We start from the raw sequence: 14,423 nt of genomic DNA, 5'->3' as shown, positions 1-14,423 counted from the left end.
ACTGGAGAACGGGCCACTGACCCTGGCCTAATACTTCAGATGTCCGTCCTTTAAGTAATAACAGCTGAATTGGAAGTGACATTACTAAGCCCAAATCTGTTAGTTGGATATGTGTATCTTAGGGACACAAGGAATGAAAGATTAAGTATTCAAACGGGGCAAATATCTCACATCAAATAACGACAAAAGTATACAGGAAATTCAATAATTTATTTTACTACAATGTATTCCTGTGATTTTCTTCATTCACAAAATGTTACCAGTGACATTTGTAGTAAATCGTCAGTCACTGATGAAGCTCGAGTTAGATTGCAGTGTACTTACTGTACAAGACTAATGGGTTCGATAATACGGTTACTGTTTGCTTTCTGTTACAGCCGACAAGGCAAGAAAGAGAGTCAAGCACTCACTGAGATCACTAGGCTTCCGTTAGTCCATCCCAACAACACACCTGAGATTATGAGTCGTGTTCATTAGACCACACGTTTCAGAAGAGTTTAATTGGACAAGTCCAGTTAGTCCCTCCCTGTTTCAGTCTTCTGTTTAGTGCCTAATGAACACAACCCAGGTCTGGTCATTCCAGAACTCCTTCAAAATGTTCTAAATACTGCAACAGTTCCATCCCCTGAAAACAAATACTAAAATTGCATTTACATTGAACTAAAATATGACAAGTCTTGCAATGTTTCTTATGTATATAATTTCATTAACATGAACCTGAGACGTGCCTGACTAATGAGGCTCGACTGGTCTGGACAGCCATAACTACACCTGGGTCATGTTCACTAGGGCAAAATGTTTTACCACGGAAATCAAACATTTCTTATTGGACTAATCCAGATAATCCCTGTTTCATTCTGTTTTGTTAATACCTCAGATGGAGGGCTACTGAACACATAATACATCTAACACCTGCAAAGAATTCAAGGACTACCAAATACACCAGAGATGGATAGGAGAGAACCACAGACCTGAACACACAGCATGGAACCTGTTTATAATGAACCAAGATAATGTCACTTGACCTTTGGTATTCAGCATTCTGACCTTTAACCTCTTCTCCATCTTCAAGCGAAAGCATAGAATACAACGCAAACTGTTGTCTTCAATGTTAAAACTACAAACAAATCAAGGAATGTAATGTTGATGTCAGCGTGAATCCTGAATAGGATCTGCTAAATACTGTAGTGCCCTTATAATTCCTCAGATACAAACCTATGGTCACCTGCACAACACATTGTTCTCCTTCTCCACAACAATGGCTCAACCTCATCAGGTTGGTGCACAGCTTTCAAGTCTTAAATGTTATCCATTCATACTGATGAGGTACCTTGTCTTCACCAATCTAACCTGAACTCATCTCACCTGTCCTGCCTTGTCTCCCAGACCATTACACTAGCTGCTGTATTTGCTGCCTCTACCTGGTGTCCATAGGCCTAGAACAATACTGAAAATCCCCTTTATCCACGTTTCCAGGACGGATGTGTCCGTTTTCAGACACTCTGCTCCTCTCTAGACTGCCTGAGTGCAAAGCAAAGGACAAGGGACTGGACAGCACTAGATAAATAAGTTCAACATTTCAACATAGCATAAAACAAAACAAAAATACACTTCAGAAATTATTAATAGTAATATTGCTTGTCCAATTTTCTGCCTGCGTTCATTTGGAGAGAAGAGAAAAAGAAAACATTTTGATGTGTGACAACTGTTGGCAACATTTTAAAGTCTAGACCTTTCTAGAAAGTGTGCTCTTACTGTCAGTTAGCCTGTGTTGTCCGTAACCGAATCTTGGGACTACTCCCAAGAGAGTATCACCCCCATAACCATTAATACAAACTTAAAAAGATGGCGCTCAACCTACTCACGCAAACAGATAGTAGTCTGCCCTGCAGAAATACTCCTACACTTTGCCAGATCTGCATATTAACATATGCATAGAACGTGTTACTTTGACTGTTTCTGGCTCAGCAGTGTTTGAGTTGGGCTGCTGCTCACCGCTACAAAGTGCCAGCACCTCAAAGGTTCTACTTGTTCAGTTCCACCACCTAAATAAAGAGTACCGGCACCTAATTCAGTCCACTTCAAGCAAAGGCTCACTGCTCTAATATTTTCAAGATTACATTTTGGTTTGATGGACTGATTGTGGGGCCACCCAGGGGACAGCAGAATATAGTCCTTCAAATCCCCATGGCAACCTAAGTGTCAAAATCCACAAAGGCTTTTTTGTCATAGCAGGGTATCTGTTTTTCCCCTCTAACTCTACTGCATCACTCCATAATACAATTGTTTGGGATTATTAAAGAGACTTCAACCTGACAACAAATCACACTATAATCTAATCAAGTAAGATCAATTGTCATCTCATGTCAGCTCAAGAAGAAATAAATCCTATAACAGGTTTGAATAAAAAAAAATGGCTCTAAATTGATACTAAGAGCTACAAATATGACCAACCATAGTGGGAGGATACAGGACGGAGGGAGAGGGAGGTAGTAGAGAGAGAAAATTAGAGGAGTGGAGGAGGGAAGGTTACAAGGTCTGGGTACGGATGGGTTCTCATCCAAACGTTCAGAAAACAATTCTTCTTGTCTTCCCTCCTTGTCTTCCCTCCTCCTTTCCTGCAGGACAGCCAACGATTGGCTGTGGGTCGGATCACATGAAGTACCATGCAGCCAATCCGGCGAGGGCGGCGACCCAGGCGGCGAATAGGACCTGGCCTGTGGGGTGTCTGAGGACGGCCATGGCCAGCTGACCGACGTACGCCGAGCCCCCACTGGCCGCTGAGACAGAGGACAAAGAACACGGTCAGAAAACCTCCCACATTACCATGTGAAACACTCTTCTGCCATTTTTAACAGCACTAAGCCAGGCCAAGCAGCACTGCACTGGCCTGGTTAGGGACCCACTGTAGTTGCTGGAGCCATGCTAGAAAGGACAATGTGAAAAGTAAATATCCAAGCCAGCATGACAGTGTGGTAAGGGTATTGTGGTTCTAAATGCCAGCGTATTGTTAACATGGCACAACAAATCTTTCTTTCAGGTGGTTTTCTGGATCAATCACTTTGTTTCCAGACAGAGCTTACAGGAGTTGTGTGTCAGCGTACCCATTTGTGCGGCGTAGTAGGGGCATTTGTTGATGTCTCCTCCGGTCCCATGGGCCCCGTGAACAGGCATGCCCGCGTCCATGACCTCTTCCTGGATATCCTTACCCATCTCCTCTAGCTCATCAAATACCTGACACCAAACACAGGGGATTACAACTGGTTCATGTTCACTCAGCACAAAACAGAACAAAAAGGTCAAACAGGGAGGTACCATCTGAAAAGGTCCAATAAGGAAAGCTCATTTTTCTTTTTCACAACACTTTGGAACAGTTTGATATTGTGTGTCCTCATGAACACAATCTCTGAACTGAAACAGTAAGCTGTATTGTGTTGACCCAGAGTTTAGCACAAACAGTTTGACATTGTGACTGGGTCGGTGGGCGAGTGAAAGGAGTGATATTTCACTTAAGGAGGTGCCGCTGGTCAAAGAAATGGCCATGATGCAGAACCGTAATAACAATATGATCAAGTTCAACATCTGACATTTATGTAATGTAATCAGAAGCCAGATGTGAGGAAGTGAATTAATGATCATATCTGTGCACTTGAAATTGAAATATGAGAGATGGCGCATTGTCTGGCTTCGCTCTCAGAACCAGTTGGTAGAGTGCTTACGGTGATAAGCACAAATCCAACCATCTGCTGTTGGCCAAAGACCCTAATTTTCCCTGGGCACAAGACTCTTATCTCCAAAGACAGGATCAATACAGTGGCTGGTTACTGAGATCAAATGATTAATTAAATGATACAATACTGAGAAATGCAACTAAACTACCGTGGCCCTACCTCTGAAAGTAAACTAAACTAATGGGTCCTACCTTTGACACTAAATTAATGCGGCCTGGCTTCCTCTGAAAACTAAACGTCTATTTTTATTTAACTAGGCAAGTCAGGCAATAACAAATTCTTATTTACAATGACGGTCTACCCCGGCCAAACCTTGCCCTAACCCGGACGACGCTGGGCCAATTGTGCGCCGCCCTACGGGACTCCCGATCACGACCGGTTGTGATACAGCCCGAGATCGAACCCGGGTATGTAGTGATGCCTCTAACACTGCGATGCAGTGCCATAGACTGCTGCGCCACTCAAGGACCCACAGATATGAGATGGCAATATTTCCAACCATCACCTAGAAGGAATTATTAGAAGACCCACCACACCAGTAGGTGCAGCAGTCTCCGTTTACTGGAAGACCCACCACACCAGCAGGTGCAGCAGTCTCCGTTTACTGGAAGACCCACCACACCAGTAGGTGCAGCAGTCTCCGTTTACTGGAAGACCCACCACACCAGTAGGTGCAGCAGTCTCCGTTTACTGGAAGACCCACCACACCAGTAGGTGCAGCAGTCTCCGTTTACTGGAAGACCCACCACACCAGCAGGTGCAGCAGTCTCCGTTTACTGGAAGACCCACCACACCAGTAGGTGCAGCAGTCTCCGTTTACTGGAAGACCCACCACACCAGCAGGTGCAGCAGTCTCCGTTTACTGGAAGACCCACCACACCAGTAGGTGCAGCAGTCTCCGTTTACTGGAAGACCCACCACACCAGTAGGTGCAGCAGTCTCCGTTTACTGGAAGACCCACCACACCAGTAGGTGCAGCAGTCTCCGTTTACTGGAAGACCCACCACACCAGTAGGTGCAGCAGTCTCACTCTTTAATCAACCCCAGCTCTATCTCTCTCTTCCCTTCCTTCCCCTTCCTCACCTCCATGTTGAACTGAAAGGCCAGCACGGCCTCCGCCACCAGCCTGTCCTTGGTGGCCATGTCCAGCTCCAGCTCATTCATCCGGCTCCTGTACAGCTGCTTGAAGGCCTTGGCGCTGTGGATGCCGTCAAACTGGTAGAAGTAGACGCCCTCGCCCGTCGATGGCAGCTTCAGCGCCCGCTGGGCCACCTTCTTCAGCACCTGGCCCCCGGACAGGTCTCCCATGTAACGGGTGTAGGCATGGGCCACCAGCAAGACCGGCTCTTCCTGACCCACCTAAATACACATACAACTTCACTGGCTTATGGTATTGTCAACCTCCCCTGGACTCCACACACACCAGAGGATTGAAGCAGCACAGGGAGTCACAGTGCAGCACCCATGGAGTAGTGTTAGGTCTGAAGTGCCTTGCATAAAGGCACAATGGTAGCGGATGGTGGTAATGTGAATCTGAAACCAGCAGCCCTCCAGTAGCCAGTTCAGCCCCCACTTTTTTCATCGTCCAGCCTGGGACTTGAACCAGCGACCTTCTGGTTACCGGTCCACCTCTCTAACCTCTGGGTTACTCACCTGGTGGATGCGTTCCACGTAGCGTTGTGTGGCCGGCGAGCAGCTGACCCGCTCCCGCCAGTCCTCACCATAGAAGTAGTCCAGGTCGCGGGACAGGGCGTCACGTCTATTCAGCTCTGGGAAGTAGAGCGGGGAGAAGTCAGGATGATCTTTGTTCCTCTCAATCTCCTCCTCCATGGCCTCGTAGGTGTAGTAGAGGGCCACATCGCCCAGCTGAGGGGGAGAGAGATGCAGAATTGTACCCCAAGACAAACATTTTAGTTGCAAATATTTTTCATTAATCCATGTTTGACAGTCCATCAAATACTGTGTGAGTGTGTGTGTGTGTCAACATTCACGTTTTCAAGATACATCCCTTTCTGTATCCTGGCAAAGTCTCACAAAGTGAGGATGTCAAAGCACTTCATGTTCTTTAAAGCCTTACAGGATATTGTTGTTCAGTACAGTGGTTGTTCATTACCAGTGGTGCTGAAAGACCCATCACCATTCTTAACAGTATTATCTTACAAAGTGTTTGCAAAGTGAGGATGTCAAAGTTAGATCAAAATGCCTACACCCTTAACTGACTGCTGTGGATAAGTCAGATAATGCATAATGTTCAAGACAGTGAATGCAGCAGTATTAAGTCTCAGAAAAGACTTAAGTGGCTGCTCTATTCTCCAGACTGACCTTGAAGAGCTCCTTGCGGATGCGCCCCCTGAGGAAGTCCTTGACAAACTGGGTGTTCTCCGCCTTCTCGTGAACCTCTTTGGTCCCGGCAGCCAGCAGTTCAGAAAGGTCTGTGGGGCTGTGGGGAGGGCACACTGGCTGACACCGCATGGGAAACTAGAGGCAAACACTAACTACATGACCCATAGGGCTGGCTTCCTAAACCCAGATTAATCCTAGTTCTGGAGAGAAAAAAAAATTTCAATGTAGCTTATTCTACATTGAGCATGCTTTTAACTCCAGGAGAAGGTTTAATCTGTGTTCAGGAAATGGGCCCATAGTGTTTTCGACTCTCCTCAGAAATAAAAGAGACAGACCAAATCTGACAGAACTGAAACATACCCTGCCCACACCCTGGCACTCAAACATACACATGAGAGGAGACCTCTCACTTCCAGAAACTGCCCAGCCCCCATCCATTTTCAGAAAAAGCACTGAAGTGAAGTTAGACCATCCCAGATTTCTATACCTGAGAGTGTCTTCTGGCTCTTTCTCTGCGTACACCAGGCCTCCTCCATCAGCGGCACTCTCCGCCTTCACAGAGTCCTCCATCTTTTCTGCAGACAGCTTGGTCCCGTCACTCAGACAGACACTCTTTGCCAGTCTCTGCCAAAGACAGAACACCAAAACAAGACCCACACATTCAAAACTGACTCACTATTGAGTGGGTGGGGTAGCCTACATGAGAGCCACATAGCCTAGATATAGTATGTGCAGATAGATATAGAAGTAGTGCTTTTGTAAACAGATGCCCAAACCAAATGTCCATGACAATAGAGTCTTAAGGGATAGTTGGAGATTTTGACAACTAATCCATTGTTTCCATTTACCCAGTCAGATGAACTCATGGTTATCATTTCTATGTCTCTGCGTGCAGTTTAAATGAAGTTGAAGGTAATTAGTGTTAACGGAGCAATTGCCAGCTAGCGTGAGTGTAATGACTGAAAGTCTATGGGATCAGCCAGCATGCTCCTCTGACTATGGGTATGCAGTCCTCACTGTGTTCTGTTCTGGTGTACAGTTTGACAGCTAGCATAAACAGTAGCCCAATAAACCCATAAGAGGTGTTGCTTTTTTTTCTGAAACTGAAAATACAGAAAGGAAACATTTCTTAACTCCAAACAACAATGAGGTAAACCTAACATTTAAGAACAACACACGCAGAAAACCACTTCACATAACATTAGCCAAGTTAGAAAGCAGAACCATAGAACAGTAGCTTTAGCTAGCTAGCTAACGTAAGTTAGCTCATAATAAGTGTAAAAATAATGCCACCACCTTGAAACATTTCTCTCACTGAATAATAGCTAACATTGTTATGGTACTTACAATGGGCATAAATACAATGGGCATAAATAAAACTGAAAATAAACAAATGTAATGATTGCTGTTTTGACAATGTAGCTAGCTAGCTAGCTAGCGATCTCTGTTTGACAGAGCTGTTTGATTATATTCATCATCATGGTAACCACATGCCCCAAGTCTGCCTGCTAGCAAGGAATCTCTTTACATTCTAGATGACATTTACATTCTATTCAAGCAGTAAGGCAAGAAGGGGTGTGGTATATGGTCAATATACCACTGCTAAGTGCTGTTCTTAAGACAGACGCAACGCGGAGTGCCTGGATACAGCCCTTAGCTGTGGTATATTGGCTATGTACCACAAAGCCCCAAGTTGCTTTATTGCTATTATAAACTGGTTATCAACGTTATTAGAACAGTAAAGCTGTTTTGTCATATCACACACACGTGTTATACGGTCTGATATACCACGGCTTTAAGCCAATCAGCATTCAGAGCTCGAACCACCCAGTTTATAATTACAAATAAAGACATTGGGTCCGTGACACTGCAAGTAGACAAAATTGCTCATTTGCCAAAATCTCAATCTATCCCTTTAATAGGAGCAGAAGTGCAGAAATTAGTGCAAACCCAGCACAACATATCACATCTGATACAACATAGCAAACAGCATATATATATTTTCTGATGAATCCTCGGCTCATGCCTGTATAAACTTAATATGGTAGAGTTTAAGCATAGTAGTGGGCATAGCTTACATCTTTGAGGGTGACAACCCAAACCATGATAATTAGCCAATTTCTTTGACTTATTATGACTATGTAATGAACTCAACTATTTGCTGAAGCTACATTCATTAAAACATCAAGAAGGGTCCATGAAATTAACATCTGGCCACACAAATCAGTACCGTTTGTTATTGCTGCCTGAAAACATCTCATGTGCCAAGATTGTGGTAGGTTTTCTTGGAAGAGGCAAAAGAGCACTTAGGCTAATGTGAGTGGGTCTACTACTCTATTCTGCTGCGGGCCAAAACATTTTGTTCATTGTTATTCTGCATGTAGCCTAAGACTACACCGTCTTCATGGTGTAAACAAAAGATTGGGTATATGATATAACGCGTTAATATCCTAGTGACAAGTAAAACCCAATTCAAACGTCGCTCTACATTTAGGAGAAGAAAGCCTAAACAGAACATCGGCATTTGATACAGAGACTCTCCATCCAATGTCTTGTTGACATGTAGCCTAGTTATGACCAGCAGAACATCAGTCCACAACACAGGTTAGGCTAGATCTATAGAATAAGCTCCACAGAAACACCTGAGACTTTTCAGATCAGTGTCACTTCAGTAACATGAGCAGCGTACTACATTTTACATTTTAGTCATTTAGCAGACGCTCTTATCCAGAGCGACTTACAGTAGTGAATGCATACATTTCATACATTTTTTTTCTGTGCTGGCCCCCCGTGGGAATCGAACCCACAACCCTGGCGTTGCAAACACCATGCTCTACCAACTGAGCTACAATAAATACGACAATTATACGTAGCTTCTGTGCCTTATGATATCAGGTCCAATCCACTTCAAGTCCACATGAGACCTCCCGAGTGGCGCAGCGGTCTAATGCTCTGCATCACCGTGCTTGGGACATCACTACAGACCTGGGTTCGATCCCGGGCTGTGTCGCAGCCAGCTGTGACCGAGAGACCCATGAAGCGGCGCACAATTGGCCCAGTGTCATCCAGGTTAGGGCAGGGTTTGGCCGGCTGGTATGTCCTTGTCACATCGCACTCTAGCGACTCCTGTGGTGGGCCGGGCGCATGGTCGCCAGTTGTATGGTGTCTCCTCCGACACATTGGTGCGGCTAGCTTTGCGGCTAGCTTCTGGGTTAAGCGAGCAGTGTGTCAAGAAGCAGTACGGCTTGGCAGCGTCGTGTTTTGGAGGACGCATGGCTCTTGACGTTCGCCTCTCTCGTATGGGAGTTGCAGAGATGGGACAAGACTGTAACTACCACTTGGATATCACGAAATTGGGGAGAAAAAGGGGTTAATAATAAATAAATATAGTGTAACGACCCTGGGTTTATAAGCACGGATATCGACTCTGCCGCTCGAGCATGCTTTTGTGGCACAGTCGATAGCACGCTGGACTTCGAGCTAGAAGGTCGAGGGTTCGAGACCTGCTCCCTGCCAGTGTGTGTGTGTGTGTGTGTGTGTGTATATAATATAGAGATATATATATGTATATACACACACACACGAGAAACACATGTTCACCATGCTTACCAGATAAGTTAGGGAGATGCAGTCGTCAATGTCGGCAAGGGAAGCAGTGACAATGCTCTTTTCTTACCAATGATGTGTTGTTGTCGTTGTCTTGGGCTGTTGGTGGTCACTGGTCAAACGTCCTCTGACAGTTGATTCAGCTGTTACCTTATTCCGAGTGCCAGAGATAAGGGAATGTGTGTGTGACTTTGGCAGCACTGACACACAAGTAACAACACAGTGAATTGCTGGCACAGCATAGCAGGGGCCTAGTATTAGGAGGCCCTAGTCGCTTCACATAGTAATGAGGGAAGTCAACAATCAAGAGGCCTGGAATTACACAGAGAGCCAGACAAAGGAGCTCATAGTACACACGTTGCTAGATGTTCAGTTATTCTTGTGTTTACTAGCTAACTAACTGTAAACTGTATCAAATAGTAGTTCTGGTTGTATCCATGATATTGTTCCAAGTTAACACTAGTTACATGCATTTGATCTAATGTGTCTTACATTCGAGGATATGGCAAGGGAATATTGCTAGCTAACTAACATCAGAATGTCTATTGGTCTTGCTAACGTTGTAACAAAGACGCTAACTTGGCTAGCCACCACCAGCAGCAGAGCAGTTAGCTAGTTCAACAATTTAGCCCATGACATCAAGGCACTGAACTGGCAGCTGTTAGACATGTTCCATGCTAACTATCTATGTATAGTAGTTGCTAGTCTTTTGATTAAACAGTTTACAAGTGTTATAACCAGCGCCAGCTAATTAAACAGTTGATACGTGCGTTACTTCAGGACGACAATGTGTCAATCATCTTAGAATAGCCTAATGTATTGTTGTGATGCTGTAGAACGCTAAATAACTCACATAGGGTTATCTAGCATCCTACTCTGCCCCTATTGTGCAGAGAATAAACATACAGTAGCTTACCTTCTCTGCGCACTCTGCGGAGCTCTTCTCCAGTGTTGCTCAAAACATAGGAAATGCAGTGTTGCTTATTCTTCTTCTTCTTTGAGATTGAGTTGGCTGGCCGCATCCAACTTTTAAGTGCAAACACCGCCACCTACTGTACTGGAGTTTGAGTCCAGTCACGGCCAACCGACATTAACTTCCGGTAATACAAAATTGGGGGAAAAGGAAAATTACCTTGGTAACTATTAGCCCTCACTAAAAAAACACCACCCCATTCCACTATTTAACCTTATCTAATCCTACTCCAGGCCAGAAGTCTAAGAGGACAGAACACTACCACTCAACATCCCTGCAAGTCTTCTGCAGTAAAACCTTGCAATCCCAAGTACTTCTCTACAGCTGCCACCACAAACTCTATTTTCTGTGACTTCTGTTCCATTTCTGCAGTACAGTTGACAACCATGGCTATAAATGCCATAGCTATAAATCCCAATCTATTGGTCTCTGCCTACTCACAGAAACCTCATCATGTACACATCTTCCTCTACCGCTCTCTTCACTTCTTCAGCATATGGCACTTTCTGTACTAACGTTAATCACTGACCTCAACCTGCCTTTCTCTCACCAGACACCTCCAATCTCCAGCCCCATGGGCAACCAACAGTTTACACACACAACTTTCTCCACCGATACTACACATTCCTTCATGTCATGCCCTCCTGCACTTTCTCACATCTAGGAATCTCCCTCCTACACACTGGTGCATTGCAGTCTTGGGAACAATGTAAAAAGAAAGAGAATACGAGATTTTGACAACTGAATTAGCCACGCTATGGCGCGCCACATTAACTGAATGCCGCAGTTACATTCACTTGTATAAATTAATGTGAGTCTGTTCTAATGAATTAATGGACTGAAGAGAGTCTCATTTTTTTATTAATTAATTGTCAGGCAATGCTCTTTAAAAAGACAATGGCAGATTATTTATTTCCTTGTTTTTATCGTCACTACCAGAAAATCTGCAGGGTGTGCAATGGATCTGATTATCATGGTGGTGGGGATGGACTGATTTGTGATCAATACAATCACTGTGAGGGGCAGAGGAAGGGAAAGGTATGATAGGCACTGCATTGAACAGCTTTTAATCACAAGTTATAAACAGGAAAAAATGTGTGACTATAGGTAATGTGCTACTATATGCCTCATATAGTGGCTCAGTGTGCACCCTGTGGCTCAGTTGGTAGAGCATGGTGTTTGCAACGCCAGCTTGGTGTGTGCAACGCCAGGGTTGTGGGTTCGATTCTCACGGGGGGCCAGTACAAAAAATAAAAAATGCATGAAATGAAATGTATGCATTCACTACTGTAAGTCGCTCTGGATAAGTGTCTGCTAAATGACTAAAATGTAAATATGTAATATGTTACTATATGTAATATGTTACTATACTGTATGTAATGTGGTAATGTAATATGTTACTATATGTAATCGGCTCTTAACCAACCATGCTATTTTGTTTGTTTTCGCAATGTTCGTAACTTGTTTTGTACATAATGTTGCTGCTACCATCTCGTATGACCGAAAAGAGCTTCTGGACATCAGAACTGTGATTGTTCACCTCAAACTCGACGAAGAGTTCTTCTTCAGTTAGTCGGACGGGAGGGATATACTACAGACACCTGACCAGGCCCAGATCCCTCGTTATTCGCTGGAGAAGGAAACTGAGATTTCGCGGAAAGAGATCATGGTGCCTTGTGAGGATCAGGCGACAAGTGGCTAACCTGCCCTCCGTCCTGCTAGCTAACGTTCAATCGCTGGAAAATAAAAGGGATGAACTGAAAGCACGTTCATCCTACCAACGGGACATTAAAAACTGTAATATCTTATGTTTCACCGAGTCATGGCTGAATGATGACAACATACAGCTGGAGGGTTATATTTTCTATCGGCAGGACCGAACAGCAACCTCTGTTAAGACACGGGGCGGGGGCCTATGTATTTATGTAAACAACAGCTGGTGCATGATTGTCACGACTTCCGCCAAAGTCGATGCCTCTCCTTGTTCGGGCGGCGTTCGGCGGCGTTCGGTGGTCTTCTAGCCATCATCAATCCACTTTTCATTTTCCATTTGTTTTGTCTTGTCTTCCCACACACCAGGTTTCAATTCCATCATTACATGCTGTGTATTTAACCCTCTGTTCCCCCCATGTCCTTGTCCGGAATTATTTATTGTAAGTGCATGTGCACGTTATCTGGTGTGTGATGGGTTTTGTTACCCATTGATTGTTTGTTCTATTTTCCGGTGGTTTTTATTATTAAACTGCTCCGTTGGAACACAGTTTTTGCTCTCCTGCGCCTGACTTCTCTGCCGCCAGTACGCACCCTTTACAGAATTCCGGACCAACTATATGGAGTCAGCAGGAGCAGGTACCCCGGGGTATAGGGGTGGATGAGCGCGTCCGAGAGCACGCAGCAATGCTCCACCATCTTGGCACCACCATGGACTGCGTTGTCCAGACAATGGACCGCTGGGAGAGACAGGGAGTTCTACCAGCGCCTCCACCAGCACAACCGCGGTCTCCACTACTCGCCCCTCCTTCTCCTGGTCCCAGTGGGATTCGTCTCTCCCTTCCCCAGGAATACGATGGTACGGCTGCGAACTGCCAGGGGTTCCTGTTGCAGCTAGACTAATACCTAGCAACCGTCCATCTGTCTCCTTCGGGCCGTGAGAGGGTGTCCGCCCTCATCTCGTGCCTCACCGGGAAAGCCCTGGAGTGGGCCAACGCCGTGTGGAAAGAGGGAGATGCGGCATTGAACCAGTTTGAGGAGTTCACCCGCCGCTTCCTGGCAGTCTTCGACCACCCGCCCGAGGGTAGAGCGGCGGGTGAACGTCTCTTCCAACTGAGGCAGGGGACGAGGAGCGCCCAGGAGTTCGCCCTGGAATTTCGGACCCTGGCTGCCGGCGCGGGATGGAACGACAGGGCCCTGATCGACCATTATCGCTGCTGTCTGCGCAAGTACGTCCGACCAGCTGGTGGACCTGTCCATCCGGCTGGATAACCTGCTGGCTACCCGCGGACGTTCAGATCGGGGTCTGTTGGTTCCATCCCCCCCGCACCCCCTCTCCGATACCCATGGAGCTGGGAGGGGCGGTGCGCAGGGAGACCGGAGGGGGTTCTAGGTCATGCACCATCTGTGGCCGCAGAGGTCACACTGCCGGTCGGTGCCGGGTTGGTTCCTCTGGGTATCGAGGCAGCAGGCAGGGCGCTCTGGCGTCACTCCAGGTGAGCTGGCACCATTCTCACCCAGAGCCCTCTGTTGCACATATGTTTTTGTATGTCACTTTTCCTGAGTTTTCCCCGCATTCCCAGCATAAGGCACTCGTCGATTCAGGCGCGGCTGGGAATTTTATAGATAGATTGTTCGGCCATAGTTGAGAGATCCCCATTGTTCCCGTGGCTATGCCATTCCTCGTTCCCGCCTTAGATAGTCAACCATTAGGGTCAGGGTTGATTAGGGAGGCCACCGCTCCTTTGGGTATGGTGACGCAGGGGGTTCACAAGGACATAATTAGTTTCTTCCTCATTGACTCTCCTGCGTTTCCCGTGGTGCTAGGCCTACCCTGGTTAGCTTGTCATGACCCCATTGTTTCTTGGCAACGGAGGGCTCTCACGGGGTGGTCGCGAGAGTGCTCGGGGAGGTGCTTAGGGGTTTCCCTAGGTGCTACTACGGTGGAAAGTCCAGACCAAGTCTCCACCGTGCGCATTCCCCCGAATATGCCGATTTGGCTCTCAACATCTCCAAAAAGAAGGCAACTCAATTACCACCCCATCGACGGGGGGGGGGGG

At 46.0% G+C, this 14,423-nt stretch overlaps 1 protein-coding gene across 2 annotated transcripts; it reads right to left on the bottom strand.

Moving 5' to 3' along the window:
* Positions 1-191: 191 nt before the first annotated feature.
* Positions 192-10,710, bottom strand: LOC106606500 (heme oxygenase 2). Of its 2 annotated transcripts, none has more exons than XM_014202745.2 (8): positions 10,597-10,710; positions 9,684-9,830; positions 6,562-6,698; positions 6,054-6,171; positions 5,385-5,597; positions 4,815-5,090; positions 3,105-3,234; positions 192-2,780 (listed from the first exon to the last, which is right to left on the bottom strand). In XM_014202745.2, the coding sequence occupies exons 3-8, from the start codon at positions 6,642-6,644 to the stop codon at positions 2,653-2,655; spliced, it is 948 nt and encodes a 315-aa protein (XP_014058220.1). In that variant the 5' UTR covers positions 6,645-6,698; positions 9,684-9,830; positions 10,597-10,710; the 3' UTR covers positions 192-2,652. The 2 variants fall into 2 exon arrangements, with proteins under 2 accessions (XP_014058220.1, XP_014058218.1); XM_014202743.2 differs by having other exon boundaries at positions 9,751-9,830.
* Positions 10,711-14,423: the final 3,713 nt, after the last annotated feature.

The sequence above is a fragment of the Salmo salar genome, chromosome ssa06 (assembly GCF_905237065.1).
Source record: "Salmo salar chromosome ssa06, Ssal_v3.1, whole genome shotgun sequence".
Lineage (NCBI taxonomy): Eukaryota > Metazoa > Chordata > Actinopteri > Salmoniformes > Salmonidae > Salmo > Salmo salar.
The sequence above is the reverse complement of the archived record's forward strand: the minus strand, read 5'-3'. Positions and strand labels throughout refer to the sequence as shown.

Bases quoted from the DNA above. Each gene is read 5' to 3' on its own strand.
- LOC106606500 (XM_014202745.2), bottom strand. From the start codon at position 6,644: ATGGAGGACTCTGTGAAGGCGGAGAGTGCCGCTGATGGAGGAGGCCTG. The intron at 6,172-6,561 runs GTATAGAAATCT...CCCTCCCCACAG, and splicing joins GAGCCAGAAGACACTCTCAG to CCCCACAGACCTTTCTGAAC. The intron at 5,598-6,053 runs GTCAGTCTGGAG...TCTCCCCCTCAG, and splicing joins TCCGCAAGGAGCTCTTCAAG to CTGGGCGATGTGGCCCTCTA.